The 25,985-nt window shown below is 39.1% G+C and overlaps 1 protein-coding gene across 1 annotated transcript in view; it reads right to left on the bottom strand.

The window, feature by feature from the left end:
* LOC131220021 (nucleolin 2-like) overlaps window positions 1–25,687 on the bottom strand; it is a 33,281-nt gene extending 7,594 nt beyond the window's left edge. The window contains exons 1-2 of the mRNA XM_058214996.1: window positions 25,533–25,687; window positions 25,332–25,445 (exon numbers count right to left, since the gene is read on the bottom strand). Coding sequence (XP_058070979.1) covers window positions 25,332–25,445; window positions 25,533–25,687 — 269 coding nt within the window. The remainder of the gene's footprint in view (window positions 1–25,331; window positions 25,446–25,532) is intronic.
* Between the last annotated feature and the right edge of the window lie 298 nt (window positions 25,688–25,985).

Genomic DNA, 25,985 nt, shown 5'->3' on the forward strand with positions numbered 1-25,985 from the left:
AGGTCAATCTTACCTTGAAAGTGAGATATGAACATCGAGACTTCATTTTCTTCATATGATAGTTGACTTTTGAAGATTGTGAAGCTTGAGGTCTCTTTACATGATGTAACATAGAACTTGAGATCTTCTAGAGCTTGAATTACACTTCATCTTAAGTTGTACACAAACTTGAGTCTTAAACAAGATCACTTCTTTCCTTGTAGCTTGAACTTGCATTTCTTGAAATGAATTGAAGTAGATCTTCGTTCTTCACTTGATGCAAAGTTTTTTAAAGAGATGATGCAATGTCTTGAACATATATAACAATGAGCTACACAAGACATAGATTGAGGTTTTGGCTCTACAAATTTGATAACCAAAGGATCATAAAACCATAGCACTTACAATCGCCCCCTTTGTTAAATTTGTGACAAAACATACTCAATAATAATATCACCAATACACATACAAAGAATCATATATGCACTAGTTATAAGAGAAAACCAGTTACAACCTGGTTAAAGAATCATGCACCAGTTATCATCAGCACATCATTTTGAACTAGGCACAACATAATCAAAACATCTCCCCACGTACTCCCCTTGAGTAGCACACAAATATCCAAAAAAAAATGCTACTGCTACTACTCCTACTCCACAAACACAAATATTCTCCCCCTTTTTGTCAAAATATGACAAAGGAAGAAACAACGATATGGAGAAGTAAAAATCAACAATGGAGTAATAAAGGAGGTAATTAGTCAAGATATGAAAGATATATAAGAAATGTCCAAGTTCACTTACCATAAACCATAAACCAAAATCAGAAAGAGTCAGTCTTACAAACTAAAATAAAGCAAAGTAGAATAAAAGTTATTACAGACCAAAGAGTAAATCACTTAATCAGATCCTAAGGAACGAGCAGGTATGGTAGGAGCAAGTTGATGAAGGCCCTTGTTTAAGTGCCTAAGATACTTGCGCATATATTTAAATTGTAAATCATGGGCAACATTCATGTTCTCTACCTTCTTCTCAAGTGCACGAAGACGCGCATCAAAATCAGATGGTTCGTAGTCAGGATCATTAGCAGAATCAGATTCAATTTCATCAAAAATATCATCCATGTTTATATCATCAGGAGAAAGATCACCATCTTCTTCTTCATTCCCTGCTTCAACTCCACCACCGAATCCACTTGGCCAGGTACCAAATCCAATTTCATCTTATGAATATTTGAATTGTTAAAAATAAGATGATGGATAGGAGCCTCTCCAACAGGCATAGCAACTAGCATGTGAGAAGCTAAAACAGTCATAAGATAGGCAAACGGAATATCACTATGACCTAGATGGAGACGAAACTGAATGATGGAATGACATGTTAAGGAAGGAAGATAAACTTTAGTACCAGAGATGACAGAATGCAAAACTCGAACCATAAAGGCATCAGCTCTATTTTATTACCAGAACACAGATACAGATTAGAAATAAAGATTCTATGGAGAACCCTGTATTTGGGTAACAAGTACTTTAAGGGGAGCGCATTCCCTTTATGAGTCCATTGCACATCCATATTACATAATGCTCTAGTGAGCATGCGTTTTTTTGATTCTAAGGATTTTTCAGCTAAAGTATAAATTGGAATACCCTCATCATTAACAGGTATATCCATAAGAGCTGAAATCAGATGACGGTCAATTTCAAAAGGACCTTCTCTAGCGTCAATTTTAAAAGTTAAATTCTCAATAGAAAAATTAGAGATACATGCAAACATGGCCTGTGGAATAGATTGGTATGTAGGCCCACCCCAATGTAAGATGTTATCCCATCCTACAGCTTAGAAGAGTGGAATGATACCAAAAGGAGCAATGTGGTTAAGATCAACAGCTCTTTCAACAATGACATTGCGCATACGTAAATCCTGCACATATGAGGGATCATCTTCGGGTGACTGAAGATGACACCGAGTGATAGGAGTTGATCCAGAGGAAGATGGAGCATGAGAAGTTTTCTTTTTCCCTCTAACATCCATTGGCAACACGAAAATTAATTTATTAAGGAGTTATAAAAGATGAGGAATGGGTTTTCTCAAAAATAGAAATTTAAGAAGAAAACCCCAAATAACTCAACAAAGCTTGAAATCAAGCACTCCAATGAAGAAATTGAAGAAAATAGACCATGAATCTTCAAGTAAGACTTGAAAAAATACACTAACCTTGATGAATCAAATAGTATGGTTCGACTAGTCATGCCACGGCTTGTTGGAGAGAAAAGAAGAAATGAGGAAGATGATGGTTGTCTCCAAATTAAAGAGACCAGTGTGCTACACGACCGGTCTTGAGCTGTCCTCGACTGGTCGTACCAGGACCGGTCGAGCACATCCACGACTGGTTGTGTACCAATGTAATACCCTGGAAATCGGGGGTCGTGCATATGCTCGACTCCCGAGTTCCCGGGGTCACTTATAACCAGTTTTCATTAATATGCAATTAATCCAGTCTAAATGTGTATTCTGGAATTTCCTGGAACATAAAGCACAACACACAAGTCTACTGAAATGGAAGAAAATCAACTATACCTATATATACACGTCCAAAAGAATACAAACAGGCGCACAAGGTGATGCCCAATAAAATCACAAAAAGAATGGCATGTCCAAAAGAATAAAGCTGAGCCGCTGCTCGGCGATCCAACGACCCATCTACTGATCCGACGAGGGCCCGTTCATCAGCTGGAAGTAAGAGAACTCGTCCTCCTCTTCGAGGCTTGCATCGCCAAGCTTCACGAAATCTGTATCACCTGCATCTATGAACGGGTCTGGTTGGTGTTTTAAAACACCGTCCCAGAGTGGGAGTGAGTGATCAACTCAGTGGGTGCTATTAGTCTTAAGTTGCAACAAGCATCAATTATAATAAGAATTTAATGAAAAATAATCAATCATAAATATCTATCTAGTCTTGTTAATACACATGCATGCAGGATGATATGATGTATGCCCTCGCCACAACACTCCCTGGAGCGACTCCATCTAACGATCGCGTATGACAACACTCCCTCAGTGCGACCTCGACTGCCGAGTCGCCAACCTAGCTAATGCCATGCAATGATGATGTTAATCGGGTTCTTAGTTAAGTCCATTCATCCAGCAGATTTGAGAATCTGATACACCCCACATATCAAATGCCATAAACTAGTTGCGAGGCCAAGACCCCCCAATGTGTGAGGCCGAGACCCCACGATCCTTGACCCCGTCGGGTTTTTCCCATCCCCGACTTCAAGCATATGGGAGGTGTTAAATATGGGGTCGCTCGAGGTCACTACGGGGAGGCGTGTCACCCCAGCGTAGGCCGACAGCTCGGACATAGTGTCTCATTCCACCATGCCCGAGTCACGAGACTGTGGATCAATATTCCATCCGGTATCGATGGGCTACAATGGTGGTGGGGTGTTCAAGTTTCCATACATATGTTAGCAAACAAGGTTAACAAACTAGGTGGGTCAGCCAGTGGACTAAACCGCACGAGCTCAGGCAAGTATGCGGCAGAACGACATCGGGTACAAGTGACTCATGTAGCCTAACTACTGCCGCCCACACGTACTCGTCCAAACCCATGGGTTTAGCCTCAAGATGGTCCTACCAAAGGAACCACCTTCGCTCTCCTCATGTTCCTGACCAACCCAAGGGTAGGAATAGTGACTCATAGAATGCCAACTACTAATGTAACATCAAACATATTCAACACCATGTTCTCATGTTGCTCAACATATAACTCAAATTTCTCTAGCAATCAAACTCTTAATATCATGTATAAGGTGTATGTGTGTGGTGTGGGTTAGTGAGGAAGCTAAGCACTTCCTATACTTAATAGAACCAAATTTCACAAGAGTTAATGGATCATACATGCTATGAGGCAACATCATGTGAGAACCAAACAAGACAAGTACGTGCAATCATCCATTCAAACCAAATCATATGAAAAGCAACAACATTCCATAACCATTTCATGTGAATCGATAGGATCAAGGGTATGGTCTTCCCTAGGTTTGTCTAGATTCTTCAAATGCATCATCCAATCAAGCAAAATCATTAAACTCACACTAAAATTGGTGCTAAGCCACCTAAGAACAATAGTCCGCACCTATGGATCGTTGAGATCTTGAAAAATGACCTAAAAATGCCAAACTCGATGTTGATCGGCCGGAATCCTAAGACAATGCACTTGCATGTTAGGATTTCATACAAATCTTAGCTCATCACAAAAGATTACAAAAAAGGATGGGTGTTTACCTCCCCAATCGGATGAAAATCACTTGTATTTGTAGATGTGGGATTTCTTGAGCAAAGGAAAGAGGAGTTTCTAGATCTCACCTCCCTTGGGCCCACCTTTCTCTCCCTTCTTCCTTCTCTCATTCTCTCTTTCTCCTCTTTTCTCCTCCTTTCTCCTCTTTCTCTCTTTCTCTCTTTCTTTTCTCTAGGGCAAATTCGTATGGGGAGAGGGGTGCCCCAAATGAGGCCCTTTTATAATGCCAGATTTGGTGACAATGGCCCCAAGTATTGGGTTTTTACTATACTAGACCCATGAGAGGGTCTTTCTAGCCTCTAAGGCCCACTATGGGGTGTACAAGTCAATATACACCATAGGATAACTAGCCCTAATGATGATATACGTATGGATATATGATCAGCCCGCCATTTGGATGCGCCGATCGACAGATATGATAAAAAGTCTGTTCAATGGTCATCGATAGTCGATCAGGGCCGCGGCTATATGGATATAAGTAGAAAAATATCCTTACTCCATGGGTAAAGTTTGGTTGTAAACCGACGGTCCGAAATCCTCAACTTTGCATAAGAGTGGACGACTCAATTCACTTAAGTTCCAACTCCTTCCTTTAGGGTATTTGCACTTCTCATGCACTCGTCCTTTAGCTCAAGCTGACCGGTTCTGGACTGTACCCAGGTCTGATTCCTGCGATGGTCGTCAAGCCTAATGAGACGGACATTATTCTATAGTTTTGGAATTAGTGGTCCACCAACGAGCGGTATAAAGCTTGTTTGGATAACTGGGGTAGTTTTGGTGGTCCTCTGACCATGAAACTTATAGGATAGGTGCTCCATGGCCCGATGAAGGGCCATGCAAAATTTAAGAATGATCAGATATGGGGTTTGGTCGCGTGGGTCTGATTCGTGATTAACGGTCACCGTGCCACGATCGGGACCCAGATTTTGTGGGCGGGCGTAGAAAAATACATTAGACATTTACTGTAAATTATGAAGAAATTCGACGATTGAAATGTCTTACATTTCAGTTTTATTTACACGTGCCAGATTCCAATTTGGCATTGGTGGGGTGCATCTGGCAAGTGCCAGATTCCACTTCTGGGTGTCCACTGGGTCCGTCGTCCGTGTTGGTCCCTGAGCCCAGTGAGATCTATGCTCCCCTAAATTTTTATAATTTTTTGACTTTCCCAAGTAGCGGTATAGCCCGCACGGGCTGCTGCCAAGTGTAAATGGCCATTTGGCTTGACGGCCCGCACTTGGCCCAATCACAACCCGACTGGTCTACTCTAATGGGCTAATTCTAACTTAATTTAGTTGTGGCACCAACCCATGAGTAGTTTAAATGAACGGTCCTACGGCAAATCCTATATGGACGCCTCAGTACATTGTTCTGGTTGGACGAGACGTTACATGATTAATCGAACTTGTGCGGTTCTTCACTAGTACACCCTTGTATAAGCTAGCATTGAGTGTTAATGTCATTAAATGATATTATAAGTTAATTAATAGAAAAATTTTTAAGGATTTTTAGAAATCTAAAACAGTGAAAATCTGGGACATTACAACCAACATAAACATGCATTTTTTATAAAAATTTAAAATTTAAACACATAAATTATCAAATATATATATACTATGATACAAATATGTATAAATAATCAATTTAGAATGCACATACCAAGATCAAATTTTAATTTATTAAACCTGCTTTTGTCGAACGGTTTAGTGAAAATGTCAGCAAGTTGAGTCTCGGTCGGAATGTATTCCAAAGATATTATTTTTTCTTCCACTAATTCACGAATATAATGATACCTAATATCAATGTTCTTGGTACGTGAATGTTGGATTGGATTTTTTGAAATATTTATCACACTGGAATTATCGTAATATAAAACCATTGAATCCTATGTAATTCCATAATCACTTAACATACATTTCAGCCAAACAAGCTGAGTACATGCATTTCCAGCTGCGATGTATTCAGCCTCAGCAGTAGAGAGTGATATAGAACTTTGCTTCTTGCTAAATCAAAAAACTAAATAATTTTTGATATAAAAACAACCACTACTGGTTGATTTCCTATCATTGATATTTCCAACCCAATCAGCTCAGTGTACCCTGCCAACTGAACACTAGTATCATATGGATACCAGAGACCCAAATTAGCTGAACTTGCGACATATCGCATAATTCACTTAACAGCAGTTAGATGTGACTCTTTAGGATCAGACTGATATTAGCACAAATACCAACACTCAAAGTAATATTAGGTCAGCTAGCAGTTAAATAAAGTAAACTACTAATCATACTGCGATATACTTTAGGATCAACATTTTTACCTATAAAATCCTTTGAGAGTCTTAAGGTTGTACTCATACAAGTATCAAAATTCTTACCATTCTCAAATCTGAACTTTTTGATTAAGTTTAGAGCATATTTGGTTTGAGAAATAAAAATACCATTAGGTTGTCGTTTTACTTGCAACCGAGGGAAATAGTTCAATTCCCAAACCATGCTCATTTCAAACTTAGATTTCATTAAATCTGCAAACTCAACAGTTATGTTAGTACAGGTAGATCCATAAATAATATCATCAACATAGATCTACACTATTAAGATATGATCATTATGTTTCTTAACAAAAAGAGTTTTATCAACACTTCCCATTTGAAAATTATGACTTAGTAAAAACTTAGTCAATTTCTCCTACTATGCCCTGGGAGCTTGTTTTAAACCGTAGAGAGCCTTTTTTAGGTGATAGACATGATCAATACTCTTAGGGTCTTCAAAACCCGTTGGTTGTTCAACATACACTTCTTCATATAGATCGTCATTTAAGAAGGCACTCTTTACATCCATTTCATAAATTTTAAATTTTCTAAAGCAAGCAATGGATATGAATAGTCTGATTGATTTAAGACGAGCTACTAGGGCAAAGGTTTCATTATAATCAATTCCTTCAATTTGAGTGTACCCTTGTACAACCAGTCTAGCCTTGTTTCGAATTATATTACCAAGTTCATCAAACTTATTTTTGAAAATCCACTTAGTACCGATAATATGTTTATCTTTAGGTCTAGGAACAAGGTACCAGACATCATTTCTCACAAATTGGTAAGCTCTTCTTGCATTGCAACAATCCAATTTTCGTCAGTAAGAGCTTCTTTTACATTTGCCAGTTTTATTTGGGATGTGAAACATACGTAATTACATATGTCTTCAAGTTGTTTACGAGTGCGAATACTAGTGAGAGGGTTTCCAAGAATCTAAGTGGTTGGATGATCTTTAACAGTACTCGGTTTTGAATTGTTTTGACTTGATGAAGTATCTAGTTTGTCAATTAAAAGAACTTCATCATTATCCGAACTTGGGGTAGGTGTATTCAAGTGATCGTCTATGACTACATTAATAGATTCTTGAATAACACTGGTCCTTTTGTTCAATACTCGATAAGCGTGACTGTTTAAAGAATATCCTAAAAAGATTCCTTCATCACTTTTAGTGTCAAACTTTCTCATATTTTCACGGTCACGTAGAATATAGCACTTGTTGCCAAAAACTCGAAAGTATTTGATAGTAGGCTTCTTATCGAACCACATTTCATAAGAAGTTTTATTATTTAACTTTCTTGTATAAACCCGATTAATTATGTAACAGGCAGTATTTACGGCTTCAGCCCAAAGATTTTTAGATAGCTTCATACTATTCAACATTACATTAGCCATTTCTTGAAGCACTCTATTTTTTCTTTCAACAATTCCATTTTGTTGTGGAGTTTTAGGTGCAGAGAATTCATGCGATATTCCCTGATCGCTACGAAAATTCTCAAAACTGTTATTCTCAAATTCAGATCAATGATCACTATGGATCTTACAGACTTGAGAATATTTTTCCATTTGGATTCGTTTGAGAACTCTTTTTGCTTCATCAAGGGTTTCTGATTTATCCTTTAAGAAAGCTACCCAAGTGAATCTGGTAAAATCATCCACGATTACCAAGATGTATCTTTTACCACCTCGACTCTCCATCCTGGTAGGTCCTATAAGATCCATATGGAGAAGCTCGAGTGGTCTTGATGTGGCATTGGAGTTCACCTTCTTGTGAGAGCTCCTTGATTGCTTGCCAATCTGGCATTCGCCACATATTTTTTCTATTTTTTGTAATTTAGGTAGACCTCTTATTAGTTCTCTTTTGCTCAGTTTATACAAAATATAGTAGGGTACATGTCCAAGACGTTAATGCCACAAATCATTCTCATCGGTATGGACCATGTAACATGAATGACTAGATGAGCTAGATTCACTAACAATTAGCAGTTTTCAGAAGTTCTATGACCAGTTAATATTGTTGAAACCTTATTATTTAGAATTTCACAACCTTGGTTAGAAAATTTTACACTGTAATTGTTATCGTATATTTAAGATATGCTTAATAGATTATGTTTTAACCCTTTAACGTATAAAATATTTTTAAACAAAGGGAGGTTATAGAGTTGAACCGTATCTTGGCCAATAATCTTGCAATTGCTGCTATCATCGAATGTGACTGATCCATCACCATGTCTTTGAGATCTGTGAATAGACCTTTATCACCAGTCATATGCCTTGAGCATCCACTATCTAGGTACCACTTTGAATGGCTTGTGGCTTTGAAAGTAATGTGGGCAACTAAGCAGGTAACCTTAGGAACCCATTTCAAAATTGTTTTAGGTTTAGGAGTATAGTTGGTCTTCTTTTATTTGTAGTTGTTGTAAGAGTGACCTGCTGAGTTAGATTTTAAGAGGTCCTTAAGTAGATCAACTATTTTCTCAACTAAAGGGTTTCGGTTCTGATTTTTATAGTTGATATAATTACTTTTAGGTTTAAAAGATTGAAAGGTTTTAGCATTTTTAGAAAAATTTTGATCAGTAATTTTCCCTTTAGAGTTTGAAGTCTCTCCTTTCACAAACTTGGGAGGAGTATTCTTCTGTTTAGAAGGAATATTCTTATCGTAGCCCAAATCGGATCGGTCGCCACATTTTCTTGATCCGAATAAAAGCTTTTCTAATTTTGGATCACCTTGGGCATACCTCCAAGTATCTTTCAAACTCAAAAGTGAAGAGACTTCTAGTTCAAGTTTTTCATTTTTAGATTTCAGCTTTTCAATCTGGGAGGTTTTGAATTTTAAATCGCATTTGCATTTTTCAAAACAATCTGAAATACGGGATTTTTCTAAGATATGAGAATCAAAGTTTTCTTTAAGTTTTAAATACTTTTCTTTTTGAAGTTTAAGTTTGATGGCAATTTTACAACTTTCCTTGTATAGGGCATTGTAAGCATCTTAAAGATCTTCTTCATTTTCATGATCACTATTTAGATTTTTTTCACTAGTTAAATCATTGTGATCTAAAAAAGTGAACTTGGCTAGAGTCATAAGGGCTTTAACTTCATTGCCCAACTCGGTTTCAGAATCTTCTGATTCAAAAGAGGCTTCAGAGCTAAAGCATTCATCCTAAGTAGCCATCATACTCTTCTTTTTGGGTTTGTCCTTTTTAGGACACTTATTTGCTAAATGCCCATATTCTTGGCAGTTGTAACATTGACTATCTTTTAAAGATTTTCAAGTTTTAGATTTAGATTTAGATCTCTTCTTATCATTTGATTTTTGAAAATCAACCCTCTTTTTACTTTTGAAAATCTTGTAAAACTTTTTCACTAAAAGAGCCATATCGTCTTCAGAATTTTCTAAATCAGAATTGCTATTGTTTTCTTGAGAAATATTTTTAGAAGACTTAAGGGCAATAGATTTACCTTTAGGAGCTTTGAAATTTAACACATAGGTTTGTAAAGACCCAACTAGTTCTTCTATCCTCATATTGTCCATATCACGACGTTCCTGGATCGCGGTAACCTTTGAGTTGAACCGTTCAGGTAGTGAGCGTAGTATCCTTGCACAAGCTTTACTTTCAGGGATTTTGTCACCAAGACCCCACATAGAGTTCACAATGTCATTTAATCTAGTATATAAGTCCATAAACATTTCATTTTCTTCCATATGTATTTCCTCAAATTTGGTTGTGAGGATTTGGACTTTAGATTTCTTGACAATTGATGTTCCCTCGTGTGTCATTTCTAATATATCCCAGGCTTGCTTTGCAGTATCACGGGATATAATTCTTTTGAATTCATCAGGTGATAGTGCGCAAGTGATTGCATTTAGTGCTTTTGTATTGGCACTACTCTTACTTTTCTGAAGTATGGTCCAAGAAAAATAAGGTGAGATTTTCATTGATTTTGATCCATCGATACCAGTTACTTCCATGGTAAGAGGGGTCCATTCAGTCACTGTGGCTTGGCACATGCTCTCATCCATAGATTTAAGGAAAGTTCTTATCCTGGCTTTCCAATAGGCATAATTGGTGCCATCAAATGGTGGAGGCCTAGTGACTGAAAGGCTATCAAAATTTGACATCTTATAAATAGCTTAGATCGGTTAGCTCAGGAAATAAATCAAAATAACAAGAATTAAAATGAGCTATTAGGCTCTAATACCACTTGAAAAGGCCAAGCTATATGTCCTAGAGGGGGGGGGGGGGGTGAATAGGACTATGCCAAATTTTAAGCTTTAATAGCGGCATAAAAGAATGTGATAGCCAAATAAAAGAAATCAATTCACAATGCTGAAATGAAAAGCAGCCTCAATAATCAAGTATTGAGAGGTTGATACAAATGTTGTTCAAAGGACAATCTTACACCATAAAAACCAAGGGTCTATGGTAGGACAACTTTATTTCTAGAAAGTTCTTTGTATCAAAAACTCAAACTGAATGGGAATAAATAAATAGCAAGGAATTGAAATTGTAAACTATTACAATATTCCCCACAATGCTTGAAATGTAAATATTACATCATTCACATCTACACATACATCCCACAAACTTGAATGATAAAAGATAGAAAAAATAAAACACACATCCACAAAACACAAAGAGTTATAGTGGTTCGCTTGTGTGTTCACCAACAATTAAACAACAGCCACACAGCTTGCTACTCCACTCTTAATATCCTCACACAGTGGATATTAGCTTTCACTATGAAAATAGGTTTCTCAGGTTCACCTAAAACCTTCACAATTGTGTCTTTCAAATGGGCTTACACAATTCAAAAACCCCACTTCTGAGTTTTCTGGCTCTCCTCAAATAACCAACACAATGAGATTTTTCTGGCTTAATCTCAAAAGAATCCAAAATAATGGAAATTTACACAAATGTAAAATACCTGGATTTCTCCTTTTCTAGCAGCCCGGAAGAACCAATCTGAGTAGAAATTCGAATGTAGAAGTTCAATGTCCAATACTCACTTTAAAATGGTTTTAGGTTCTAATTAATTTTAAATTAAACCAGTTGGGCTAGCTTTATTTGATTTTGATTCCAAGGAGAAAGAATATCACAATTCCTCTTTTCAATTCAGATTGGAATATAGAAACAAAATCAAATCTATAAAGCTAACAAAAGAGAATATTAAATATGCACAATGTAGCTTAAAATGAACACAAACTTATCTCAGAGTGATGCCTTGATTTTACTTGAATTGAGTTATGAAACTCTGAAATTCGTACTCTATTTATAATAGTAGAAATTGGACCTTTGACTGGTCCTGTGGACACTACGACTGGTCGTAGGACCAATAGCATTTTGAAATTTTGAGCGCAATCGGATCAGATCGTTCCACGATTGGTCGTAACCACCCTATGATTGGTCGTGAGGCACCAGATTTAGTTGTTGTAGTTTGAATCGTAGATCCAGGACTGATCGTAGGACGAGTCGGCACTGTTCACACGACTGGTCGAACAGAGTCCAGGACTGATCGTAGACGAACAAAAAATTCTAAAAAATTGTAACAACCTTAGGACTAGTCATGGAATTTCTTGGACTGGTCTAAGCAATGCTAGGACTAGTCGAACAGGGTTCAGGACTAATCTTAGAATAGCCCAAATACATGTAAAGTAATTCAATTTGAATTATGTATACAAAATGACCTACCTTAAGGTCAATCATACCTTGAAAGTGGGATATGAACTTCGAGACTTCATTTTCTTCATATGATAGTTGACCTTTGAAGATTGTGAAGCTTGAGATCTCTTTACATGATGTAGCATAGAACTTGAGATCTTCTAGAGCTTGAATTACACTTCATCTTGAGTTGTACACAAACTTGAGTCTTGAACAAGATCACTTCTTTCGTTGTAGCTTAAACTTGCATTTCTTGAAATGAATTGAAGTAGATCTTCGTTCTTGACTTGAGGCAAAGTTTTTTAAAGAGATGATGCAATGTCTTGAACATATATAACAATCAGCTACACAAGACATAGATTGAGGTTTTGGCACCACAAAATTTGACAACCAAATGATCATAAAACCATAGCACTTACACATATAAGAAAGATATTGGGCAAATAAGATTGATCAACAATTTGAGTGAATTTTGATTTAAACATCTGAAGTTATTTACTCTTTAATCTGGACTGATCAGATTGTCCAAAAATGGTTAAAGGTTGTTCATAATATCAAAAATATATGAACGAATAGAAAACACAAACATTAGCTTGATCCAAAACTTCCATGGCCTCCAAGAAATTTTAAATGGTAGAGGTTCAATCACACTATTTCCTATGGTGTGGTCCACTTGAGCTTTAGATATGCTTCCTTTTTGTTCTTTAGACCTCAAATTATCTATTAACATGGATGAATGGAGTGGATAAAATAAATAAATAACGGTGGACCCCACAGAGTTTACTCTGGTAAGGGTAACGAGTAACTCACCTAAATGTAGTGGAGAAGGGTTTCCTTAAAATATTCATGATCATATATTAGGCCTGCCTAAATGTGATTCACATATCCAACCCACTTATTATATGTGTCCCACTTGGACGAGGGGTCAGACCAAGTTTCAACCGCATCCAAAACTCATGTGGGCCCCACCAAGTGCATTTATATTTTTTAGGATGTCTTCACATAGTTTTAAATGGTATGGCCCACTTGAGTTTCGTATACAGATGATTTTTGAGATATCTCATAACCTAAAAGGGACACGTCAAATCCACAATGTTGATGTTCGACACATATCATGATGGGGCCCACAAAACTTACTAACATCAATTCTTAGGTTCTCACGAGATCAGTAAGTTGGGTCACAATTCTGATGAGAATATTTGGCCCATTTTACATGTCTGGTCCATTCACTCTATTTTACTATTCAATACTCTCAATTTGACTAGTTACTCGCCTCAATCAGGCTACATATGAGAAAGATATTGGGCATACAAGATTGATCAACAATTTCAGTGAAATTTGATTTAAACATTTGAAGTTATTTACTCTTCAATCTAAACTGATTAGATTGTTCAAAAATGATTAAAGGTTCAATTAGTGGATGTGCCTAATAATTTACTAATTTTATTTTTCACAGATAAATTTCAATTTCCATTTAAAAATAACATTTTTTTCAAAATGTATATTTTTTTACTCTTTTAACAAAATATCATTTTTATTATAAAATATTTTTAAAAAAAATTTAAAATACAAATTCTAAATTTTTATTTTCAAAATCTCAAAAATTTATCGCAAAAGCATTATTTTGTTCTCGAAATTTTTCTCACACAAAGTTAAAATTTCTAAACTTTTCAATATTCTTTTCCATCTGATATTACAAATCATTTAAATATTATCTTTTAATTATATATATTAAAAAATTTGCACTCATATGATATAAAAACTATATATATATATATATATATATATGCAAACTAAATATATATAAATAATGTTTTTGTTTGTCGGTAGAAAACATTAACCGTCGGAAAATTATTACCGATGGCTTTGAATCGTCGGTAAAACTCTTACCGCGAAACTTTTCAAGGCAGCGGGAATATTTTTGCAAGTTCAAATTCTATCATTATTCTTGACAAACATTTTCGTCAATAAAACTTAAGTTATACCAACGAAATTATTTTCGTCGATAATAACATTATTCCTGATGGTTTTGGGTCGTTGGTAAAACTCTTACCGCGATATTTTTCAAGGCAGCAGGAAACTTTTCTAAGTTAAAAAAATATAACATTTTTACCGACGACACTTTTCATTGATAAAGATATTATTCCCAATGGTTTTAGTTCGACGATAAAACTCATCGCGAAATTTTTCAAACTTAAAAATTTAACATTCTTGCCGACGAATATCTTCGTCAGTAAAAGCTTTTTTGGCACTTTTTCGCAACAATGTTTTGTCGGTAAAACTCAGAGTGAAATATTTTATCTGAAAAAGATAGCATTTTTACCGACGAAACTTTTTGTCGATAAAAACATTATTCCCGATGATTTTAGTTTGTCGGTAAAACTCATCGCAAAAATTTTCTAACTTAAAAGCATAACATTTTTATCGACGAACATCTTTGTCGATAAAATTTTTTTGGTGCTTTTTAGGGACGAAACGTTTCGTTGGTAAAATTCAATGCGGAGTTTTTTATCAAAAAAATATAGCATTTTTACCGACGAAACTTTTCGTCGGTAAAAACATTATTCCCGATGGTTTTAGTTCATCAGTAAAACTCAGGGCGAAAATTTTCTAAGTGAAAACCTAATACTTTTACCAACGAAATTTTTCATTGGTAAAACCATTATTCCTGATAGTTTTAGTTCGTCGGTAAAGCTAAGGGCGAAATTTTGCCAAGTGAAAACATATTACTTTTACCGACGAAATTTTTTTCGTCGGTAATAACATTATTCCCAACAATTTTGGTTCATCAGTAAAACTCTAACCGCGATATTTTTCAAGGTAGCGGGAAAATTTTCTAAGTTAAAAACATATAGCATTTTTACCCACGAAACTCGTCAGTCAAGACATTATTCCCCGATGGTTTTAGTTCATTGGTAAAATTCAGTGCAAAAATTTGCTAAGTAAAACACCTAATACTTTTGTCGATGAAAATTTTCGTTGGCAAAACCATTATTCCCGACAGTTTTAGTTTGTTGGTAAAACTCAAGGTGAAAATTTGCTATGTGAAAAACATAATACTTTTACCGACAAAAATTTTCGTCAGGAAAACCATTATTCCTGACGGTTTTAGTTCATCGCTAAAAGTTAGGGCAAAAATTTCTAAGTTAAAATCATAACACTTTTACCGACGAAAATTTTCGTCGGTAAAAGTGTTTTTGTGCTTTTATCCGATGAAAATGTTCATCGGTAAAAGTCTTACCGTGAAATTTTCAAAAGAGCGCGAAAATTTTCTATCTTAAAAATTAAAATACTTTTACCGATGAAAATTTTCGTCGGTAAAAATATTATTACCGACAAAAAAAAAAATTCACCGGTAAAAGTGCAGTTTTACTGACGAAAAAAAATTTCATCGGTAAAATTCGTCGGTAAAAGCACTGTTTCTTGTAGTGAACTTTTTGCCTATTTAATGAGAGCTTGCCTTAGGTTGTTGGTAGAGAAAATAGATAGATCTTTTGAGTGTTTAATTCAGATCACCTACCCTAAGCATTTTTCTCTCATGGGAGTTCATCCTTCAATCCACCCTCATCATTGATATTCAATAGAGTGGATTGGGGAATGAACTTCTGCATTCAAGGATCCTCCAGCTACCACCTTAATGGCAAATCATTGAGTTGGGATACCTTAAATGCATAGATGATTGGAACCACTCCATCTCTAATATAGGAAAACATTTAATAGAGTAGGATTCCAACATAACCTTAACCCAACCCGTCGCCTTACATTGGAGCATCATCTGTGTTGCGGTTCAAGGAACTTGAATATTCTTCATCATCAAAGGAGGACATCTTCATCAACGTGCTTAAGGGGGCTCATCTATTTATCTATAAGTCATTAGAGTCCAGAGACCATGCTGATCATTCCTTTATATAGGATTAGGTCATAGGTGTTTCTCACCCCTTTCAAGTCCTCATAGGAGGCCTCTAATAGGAGAGTACGTGTGGGTGTTGTGTGTTGATCCTTGCTCCTAGGGAGCATAAACTCGAGGTTCCTTATGTGGGATCACTACCAGAAAATAGGGCAAAGGCTACGGATAAAAACCGTAGTTAAAATTCTATAGCTACGGTTAAAATCCGTAGCACGACCATAGCCATTGGTGTCGTAGCCATAAGTCGAAAAGTTATGGCTACGGATCAAATCTGTAGCCATAGATATAATGGATACGGATTAAATTCGTAGCCGGTGCTTCTGTAGCACTAAAGTATTTACAACTACAGATTATATCTGCAGCTAAAAGTTAAACAAGAACCGTAGCAATAGGCTAAAATTAGCAACAGCTACGATTTTCAGATACAAGGCTACGGTTAATAGCCGTAGCTAATGAAACTATAGGTACGGATTAGATCCATAGTAATATTGTCCATAGTTTAAAACTATCTACAGTTATGGATTTTATCTGTAACTAAAAGTAGAATGAGAACCTAGCAAAAAGCCGAATTTAGTAAGAGCTACAGTTTTCAACAAAGGGCTATGGTTAATAGCTGTAGCTAATGCTCATTGTTAATAAAATATCTAATTATAATCATTCATTCAATTACCACCTGCATAATCATTCCTTCATCCAATTACAATTATTCATTCAATAATGAATCAATTACAATCCTTCATTCAATCAATTACAATAACAACAATCTAGTTAAAGTTTTCAAAACAAACTTAATCAAACTGTTACACAACATTAGGTTCCACAAATAATACAAAGTCACAACACAAGATTTTGGTATGACTTTTGCTTGGCTGATGAACAACCACAGCTTGTTCGGTTGTCTGAAAGCATTTGCAAAGAAGAAGAACTCGGCATTAGCTATAATTTATAGTGGAGTACATCATGAAAAACACATTACACATAAGACAACAAAACAGAACAGATGAACAACAAAACTAAAATACACCATTTCCATTTCTTGAAAGAAGAGGGAAAGTGGGAAACCACCATGCCACATCATGAAAAACTAACGCAAAGAACAAGGCATAACCCAAAGAACCTTAAAAGCTGACTGGATGTAAAACTTGGACTAAACTGGATGAATGGACTGGTTTGTGCTGGAACTAAGCACGGAAACAATTATCTTTGTGATTCATAATACAAAACAAATATAATTCTAAATATGAAACAAATAAAAAAGTAAATTAGAGAACTCTAGGAAAATAGGTACACACCAAATAGATGGGCTGGCATTTGCAATAAATGTTGTTTTTGAATTTCCACCAAGAGCGTCCTGTAATCAAAGACTTGTATTGAGGAACAATCAATTATAAGCAAATTGGACCATAAGCTCATTTTATGAGGAAAATATAGGCTTATCTTGTAAATCATGAGATATATTGTCATAATCACATCATCCACAAACTCAAGGGATATATTTACCAGTAAAGTATTTCTACAGAGGTAGCTTTCAGGCATAACAACTTTGGCAAGATGTGATGGTTGATATATGTGGGATACAAGTAACTCAAATTAATCTAAGAGTTAGCGATTTTGTTATTCCTAGTTGTAGAGCTTCCAAGATCCTATAGTATGAGCATGGCTCAAATATATGAGATGTGACTTATAGTTAGGAAGATATATGGGCAGCCTGACTGTAGGAACAACAAACCTACATGCCTTCAATGTTGTTGATACCAACACTAATATCAGCCTCTTGAATCATGCCAAATAGCTCCAATCCAGTGAATATGCACCAGCTAATGCATACTCGATTTCATTCTCATTCTGGGATACATCTAAACATGTCTTCAAATACAATACATAAATGCAGGTGAGAGTACTAGGATATTAACATACAATACATAAATGCAAGTAAGTAATGGTGGATTTTACTACATTACAAGCACAGAGAAATACCCTATAATGAGAATTTCAAACTTTAGATGTTCCAAAACTCAAAAGTCGGGACTCATACAAACATAAACACAACCTGAGATATTCTAAGAAGGCTTAGAACTTTTTAACGTCTGATTTAAGATAGACTATTACTCACAATTTCTGTACCAATGAAAATAAGTGTAGCTTAGGGTGCAGTTGGTTGCACCAAACATCATGAAATTCAGTTTATACCATTGAAAACTAACCTTCCACTTTAATCTTGCCAACTACTTTCTTTGTCGCTCCATATATTCACTCATATCCAATCGTATCATGGCTGCCACCTACAACAATGTCAGCAAAAAATTGAAATTAACTATATAGTTAAAAGAACCGTTGTAATATAGAACTCTCTCTGGCCATTTAAAAAAGACCAGATTTATTTTTAAAAAAAAAATCCATACCACTTCTGCCTAGATTTTTACATTTTCCACCACCTGCATAAACATAATAAAGATGAGATCCAGAATGAAGCTCTAGCTAAACCATCAAGAACCCAAATTCCTCAGTTTAAAAATGACAAATAAAGTCATGGTAATTACAAAGTAGACTGCAACTCAAGCCAACACCTGAAAATCTATAAACCCCTTGATGGGGTTAACTCTAATGGCTTTCAAAACCTAGCAAAATGAACATGAAAACCAAGCCATCAACAAGCTCGTCTATCCTTCTACACCATACTGAAAACAAAGACCATAGTAGCACAAATTGCAATTCAAAATTCAGTATGGTGTGTTGTATAGAAAGTGGCTAAAAGATAATGATAGGGCACTCGTTATGTTGTAGTGGATATATCCTCATGAACAACCATGCATACATTAATTTCCAACTATCGAAAGAGGAGTTGGTTTTTCAAACTATCACCAATGAATATTTTCTCCTAACAGTCCCAGCCATACATGTGTTGCTGGCAAAATTGAAAACACAATTTTATTCTCTTAGGACCAAAAAGAAAAGAAAGAAAAAAAAAGAAATGTGAATATCCAACAAAGGATTATAATCCTGTCAAAACAATAAAACTCAAATCTTTGCTAGTGCATTTTTCTACTCTAAGACGAGCATGGTCTTTGACAGGCCGACTTGGACCAACTCATTCCGTCGATGAATAAGTCATGACTCGCCCATTTCAGGGGCTGACAAGTTCCTATTTTCACCACTGACTCTTGGTGTCAAGCTCGACCTTATAAGAACATTTCTCACACACACATACAGTGACATTACCATGAATCAAAATATTGAAGAGGTACTCTCTAGTGCGTGTGACACAGTACTTACTTGATTGTCCATTTCCAGAAAGGGTGTTTGTCACCCAAGATATATGGAGTTTCAGTACACAATGACAATCTGGAGAAGCATCTCCACTTGTGCAAGTCACAGCAGCTGCCCACTTGCTATCAGTCCTCCCTTACCTGGGCTTGGAACTGGCCGATGTATCACTTCCTAGCATTTTTTTAAAAAAAAAAGGTAAAAGAAAAACCAACACAAACCATAGTTCAATTCATTTGAAAAAGAAGCAGCAAATACCTACAGGAGATGGATATCTCTTGACAGAATAGCTTCTTTTTGGGTGATGGTATGTCCTTCGAGTCAAACTACTTTAAGAAAATAGATGTATTTTCCATCAACAAAGAAAATGAATCAATGCAAAAATAAATAAATAAAATAAAAATAGGGAATTCACATTATGAATACAAACTCAAGAGAGTTGCCACATTTCTCCTTAGAGATTCCTAGAAATTTTCTATAACTGAAATTTCAATAAAAAGAAAGACGCACTTTTCATTTAAATAAAATAAAATAAAATCAATAATGCTATTAACAAGAATGTCTATTGTCAATACCTTGAATTTTTTTTTGATGAAGGGGAATCCATGTAAGACCCGTGTCCTAATCCGTACCATTTCATTAGCTTCCACGGTCCTTCCGGTCAAATTCCGGCAACCTTCGCACCGTATTCGGTGTTTGCGTACGATCCTAGGCCAGGTCCCGCGCACCGACGTCGGCTTGATCCGAAAGTTTTATCATAGGGACCGCGTCGTCGCCGCGGTTCCAACGCCGTGACTTGCGCACCGAACCGATACCCAGGCAAGAAGATGCCGATCAGCGTTTATTCCGAAGAAACACCGCGCGTTGCGGATTTCGAGGGAATCTCTACACAATTAGTCCCATTAATTAACCATTAAATGCAACCATACCTCAAGTACTACACCCATTCCCTCTTTTTCCAAAAGTCCATCATTCTTTCCACCTCACCACTCCCCTTTTTCAAATTTCAACAACAACCATACACCTTTACATTTTTTTCAACCCAACCCATCACTCCATCACCTCACCTCACCCCTCCATATCTTCTTTCTCTCTCTCATTTCTCATATCTCTCCCAAGCAATTCAACCCCCCCCTCACGTCCAAGCTTTCTCTCCCTCTCAAGTGTGGTCCACCTTCCATCTTCCATCTACACCCTCCCATCTCTCATCCACACCATTAATCTCCCATCATCCACCATTCAAGGCATAGGCAAGGTGCATTTGAAGCCAAGGGAGCAAGGAGGAGGCTTAAAGGTGGGTGATTAGCCATTATTTTAAATTTTAGGGCCCACTTGTTGGTGGGACCCATTTGGATGTATGTGATTTATTCAAGAGGGCCCATAGTGGCGGGGTTCCTCTATCTCACCGCATATCTCTCTTTCTATCTCTCTCTCTCTTCCTTTGTGATGGTGTGGATCTCACCAATATGTGTTACATCTACCCGTCCATCTACATTAGACGGTGCGGCCCATCTTATTGTAGGTGATGATCCACACCATCCACCGTTTAGGTGGGCCAAATGCTTTATATATGTAAATATATGTTATATTTTATATAATATATATAATATATATAATGTAATATGTATTATATATATAATATAATATAATATATATATATTATATGTATAAGTATTGGTGGGCCACATCTGCGTGGGACCCACCACATTAATGTATTCATGCATGCCGTCCAGCGTCCCTGGACGCTGGACGCTGGCGAACGGTGAAGTGTAAACTGACGTGGGCTGTGCTAACGGGCTAGCCAAGAGAAGGAGTGGTGGGCCACTCATGCAGGCCTCACCTTGATGTACACGTATAATCTAAGCCGTCTATTCCGTTACCCATTTCATTTCAGCCGTTGAACCAAAAATTTGGACTAATCTGATAATCAAGCGGGCCATACAAAAGGAAATAGCGGTATTGCCATTAAAATCCCTCCCTAATGCTCCTGTATGTCTGAAATATCCCAATATTGGACTCTATGGGCTTGTATCAAGCCACAGGGACTCATGGCTGGAGTGGATCTTGCCAATACCGGGCCCATCTACTAAAATCCGTAGGAAAACAACAAAAATCAAAAAAAAAAAAAGAGAAGCAGCAGTGCTGCTGCTACTGCTGCCAGCGCTCGTGCAGGCGCTGCCTGCGCTGGCCACCGACGGGCGGACGGGCTGGGGGCTCACGGCCCAGCTGTGGGCCCCATCTTGATGTGTTTCGACGATCAACACCGTGCGTTTGATGAGTACCCTCAGTCCACGCGTCCACGTCAAAAATCAGCCTTATACGGAACGCAGGTGGGCCACACCATCTGAAATCATATGAAGACATGTCTAAACATATAAAAGCACTTGGTGGGGCCTACCTGAGTTTTGGATGCAAGTGAAACTTGATTTGGACCCTTAAAATTGTGGGACACACACAATGAATGGGCTGGATTGTGAATCACATCTCGGTGGGCCCCAAAACAAAAAAAAACATATAATAATAAAAATTTTTAAAAAAAAAAGCAGCAGCGCTGCTGCTGCTGAGTGACGAGCGGACGGATTGGCTGGGGGTCACGGCCCCAGCTGTGGGCCCCACCTTGATGTATATCTCCCATCCAAACCGTACATTTGATGGGTCCCCACATTTCATCTGTCCATGCCAAAATTCAGCTGTATATGGAACTCCGGTGGGCCACATCATTTAAAAATCATGTGAAGTCATGCCTAAAATATATAAAATCGTTGGTGGGGCCTACCTGAAATTGGGATACGACTAAAACTTGGTCTGTACCCTCAGCCAAGTGGGACACACATAATGAACGGGCTGGATTTGTGGACCACATCACAGTGGGCCCCAAATCATGACCCTATGAACGGTTTTTAAAAAAATAAATAAATAAATAAAATAATCATAATAATAATAAAAAAAAAGGGGTTCCGCATGACCCTGTGGCAGGATGGATGGCAGCAGACATCAATGTGGGCCCTACCCTCCTATGGTCCACGTGGACTGTTTGGATGGCAAACAAACATTTCAGTGGGCCTTACCCAAGGTCCAAGTGACCTTATGAATAGGATGGATTTCAAATAAATATTATGGTGGGCCCTAGGCCCATATGATGGAGCCATATTGATGTATTTCTGGCCGTTGGGGAGGCCCACCTTGATATATATATATATAAGGCCCATGAGATTAGGCCCATTCGACGTATTGGTGGCCCGTTGTCAAGGCCCACTCTGATATGTATAAGGCCCATGTTACGAGACCCATTGTGATGTTTTCAAAGGCCCATGGAGTATGACCCATTGCAATGTACATGAGGCCATTGATGCGGCCCACTTGACTTATATAAGGCCCATATGAGGCAGCCCACTTAATGAACCTAAGGCCGTTGGGACGAGGCCCAATAAGATTTATGTGATTCATGGAAGGCTATTCCTTGGGAGCGGTGTTGGTTTGACGTCCACATTGATAATGTTGGTTAAATGTCCGCATTATAGCTCTCCCTAAGGCCCACTGATAGGCCCAAAATTATGGTAAGAAGGCCGCCTAGGGCCATCTCCATTATATCCAGAGCCCATCTCTTTATTCATGTTTAGTATAGATCCATGATTCATGATCATTCGCACCATATGTATGCCTGATGTGAGGAGTGACCGATCATAGCATATACCTTTGGATAGACTGTTTATGGGCTCCCTGATAGGTGGAGTTGCCTCATATAAGTGCATGGTATATACCGGACTGTTGCATGACTGATAGTGTGACTCATGCACTTGCATTTGTGTGATTGTAGTTACTGTATGCCCTAGCGACATCAGGGCCATAGCCTCCATAGACACATCGTGGATGGCTGAGTTGGATACCGAAAATATTTAGTTCTAGCATACGGGCGCCATAGACGTCCCTGGGTGAAAATCCCTAAACCCGATGGTACCAGAGGATGACTCCAATGTCGAGACCGAGTGGATATATGAGCGCACGAGGGCCGAATACCAGGAGGCCGCGTCTCCCACTGTGTCGTGGTCGGTTGGAAAGGAGTGTGGCCTTACTCGCCCGAGGGTAGGGGGCAATACTAGGCTGAGTTTGACCAGCTCGTGAATGGGTCCGCTATTGACGTGCCGGATAGGTATTGGCAGACTATTGATCAGGCGGATAGTGAGGTTTCTTACGCTTACTTGGACTGTGCGGCTAGGAGAGCGACAGTGCCATTTGGAGTGTATTGGACCCCGGTGATTATCCAGAATGAGAACTGTACTGATACATGATGAGGATTGGCATGTTTGAGTTGCATCTCACATCGCATGGCTGTGTCATGGCCGATAGCATTCATGTCTTGCACCGCATAGCCTTGGTACGGCTGATTGTATTCATGTGCTCATCACCATGATTCCGCATCACTCTGACCTTGCATTTTGAGCACGTTTATATTGCGCACACACTTACACCACCCTCTAAGCTTTCTATAAGCTTATGCACGATTGATGCGTGCAGGTGACGCCAGGACGCAGTCGCAGCCATAGTCTGGCCATAGTTGGAGCGTGCAGCCGAGCTTCTGGAGTTTTGTTTCTTTTGTTGCATTGTATTTCCCCTTTCTGCCGTATTGTACTCAAATGTTTTTGATCATAGTGGATTTTGTAGTGGTGTTCTTGTGCTTATTGTTTGTGGGTTATGCTTTTGTTATGCTCATTATGAATCAGACTAATGATTTGAAACCCTCCTTGTGGTATCCCAGGATTGGAACCTGGTAAATGGGTGTCGGGATCCGAGAATGGGGTTCTACGGAGGCTGTCGGCGCCGGATTCGGCGATCGGGAATTTTGTGAGCCCGGTTTCCGAGTTCGGGGCGTGACAGAAGTTGGTATCAGAGCATAACCGGGAATAACCAAGAACAACATTTCATGTCTGCTATGAACGATTAAGTCCTAAGTTTGGATAGCCTAGCGATCTTTTATTACAGACCCTTAACATGCGTGCCTTCGCGAGCCTTTAAGTTGATAGGCACCTTCGCTCTTTCCTGTAGGACATGGCACGCAGGAGAGTGACCCGATCGACTCCCGCACCACCATCGGATACTTCAGCTCCACCACCTGCGGCTCCCGCATTACCACCTACGACCCTTGCTCCACCACCAGAGATTCCTACTGCCCAGCCTGAGGATGTCGCTCCTTTACCAGAGATTCATACCGCCCATCCTGAGGATGCTGCACCTCCACCAGATACCAGTGCAGATCCGACTGTATCCGTGAGTGCTTCTCAGTTGCAGCAGGTGATTGCTGCGCTTCAGGGGCAGAGCAGGCATCCGGTTGTTTCACCGGCCCAGCGAGCAGAGCGCTCGAGTGCCTTACTCGAGAGTTCCGACGTTTGATCCTCCACGATTCCAGGGCGAGCCAGCCGACAAGCGGTGAGAGGTGGCGCTCCGATGTGGAGAAGATTTTTGATACCATGTCATGTACGACCGAGCAGCGAGTTCGGTTGGCGGTGTTTCTTTTTCAGGGCGAGGCCGAGCACTGGTGGACCTCGGTTACCCGCGTCGCAGGGCCTGACTACGTCTGGACATGGGATGATTTTATAGATCGATTCGAGGAGCAGTACTTCCCTGACCATATTCGACGCCAGAGGGCATTGGAGTTCGACACTTTGGTGCAGGGAGACATGACCGTGGCACAGTACGCGGCTCGTTTCGTGGCGCTATCGAGGTTTGCGCCATATATGGTTGATGATGAGGGGCGGAAGGCCCGCCGTTTCGAGAGTGGCTTGCGTTACGGTCTTCGAGGCCGTGTGATTGGGCACGAGCTCCCGACCTTTCAGGCAGTAGTGCGGAGGGCTCAGATTTATGAGGCGAAATGGAACCATTCGCAGAGGGTTCGTGACCACAGAAGAGGCGAGACCCCCTCGGTAGCTCAGCGGCGGCGACGACCACGAGAGGTATAGGAGCCACCCACTTGCTAGAGCCCAGCAGCACCAGCGGCACCTCCGGCGCCACCCCGGCAGCCTGTAAGGACCTATTTTGGATGTGGTGGGACGAGGCATTATTGTCTCAGTGCCCTCGCCCTCATCTGCGGCGATCGAGAGGATCACGGCGGCCTCACCTACATCCATCGAGAGCACCACGGCGGCCTCGGCCACGGCGGCGACCTCGGCGGCGGCCTCGGCCGGCAGCGCCCCATCGGCGCGACCACAGCCACCTCGGCCGCCGAGACCCCGGCGGCAGAGCGGCAGTATAGGCCACCGCGAGCGGCGGCATCACCGGGGACCTCGAGAGGGACAGGCACCTCCCGGCCCGGCTCGAGCTAGGTTCTTGGCGGCTCAGCAGGACCCGCAGTCATCCGGAGGAGTCGTCGAGGGTATACTTCCTGTCTCTTCATGCATCGCTCGAGTATTATTTGATTCTGGCGCTTCTCACTCATTCATGTCCGAGGGTTTCTGCCGATCGACTGGATTGCCGACAGAGTCTACTAGTGAGGGATTGATCGTATCGACGCCCTTGGGGAGGACCACAGTATTGGGCCGTTTTTGTCCATCTTGCCCGGTTCTTGTCGGTG

Source organism: Magnolia sinica, chromosome 12 (genome assembly GCF_029962835.1).
Source record: "Magnolia sinica isolate HGM2019 chromosome 12, MsV1, whole genome shotgun sequence".
In the NCBI taxonomy this organism is placed as follows: Eukaryota; Viridiplantae; Streptophyta; class Magnoliopsida; order Magnoliales; family Magnoliaceae; genus Magnolia; species Magnolia sinica.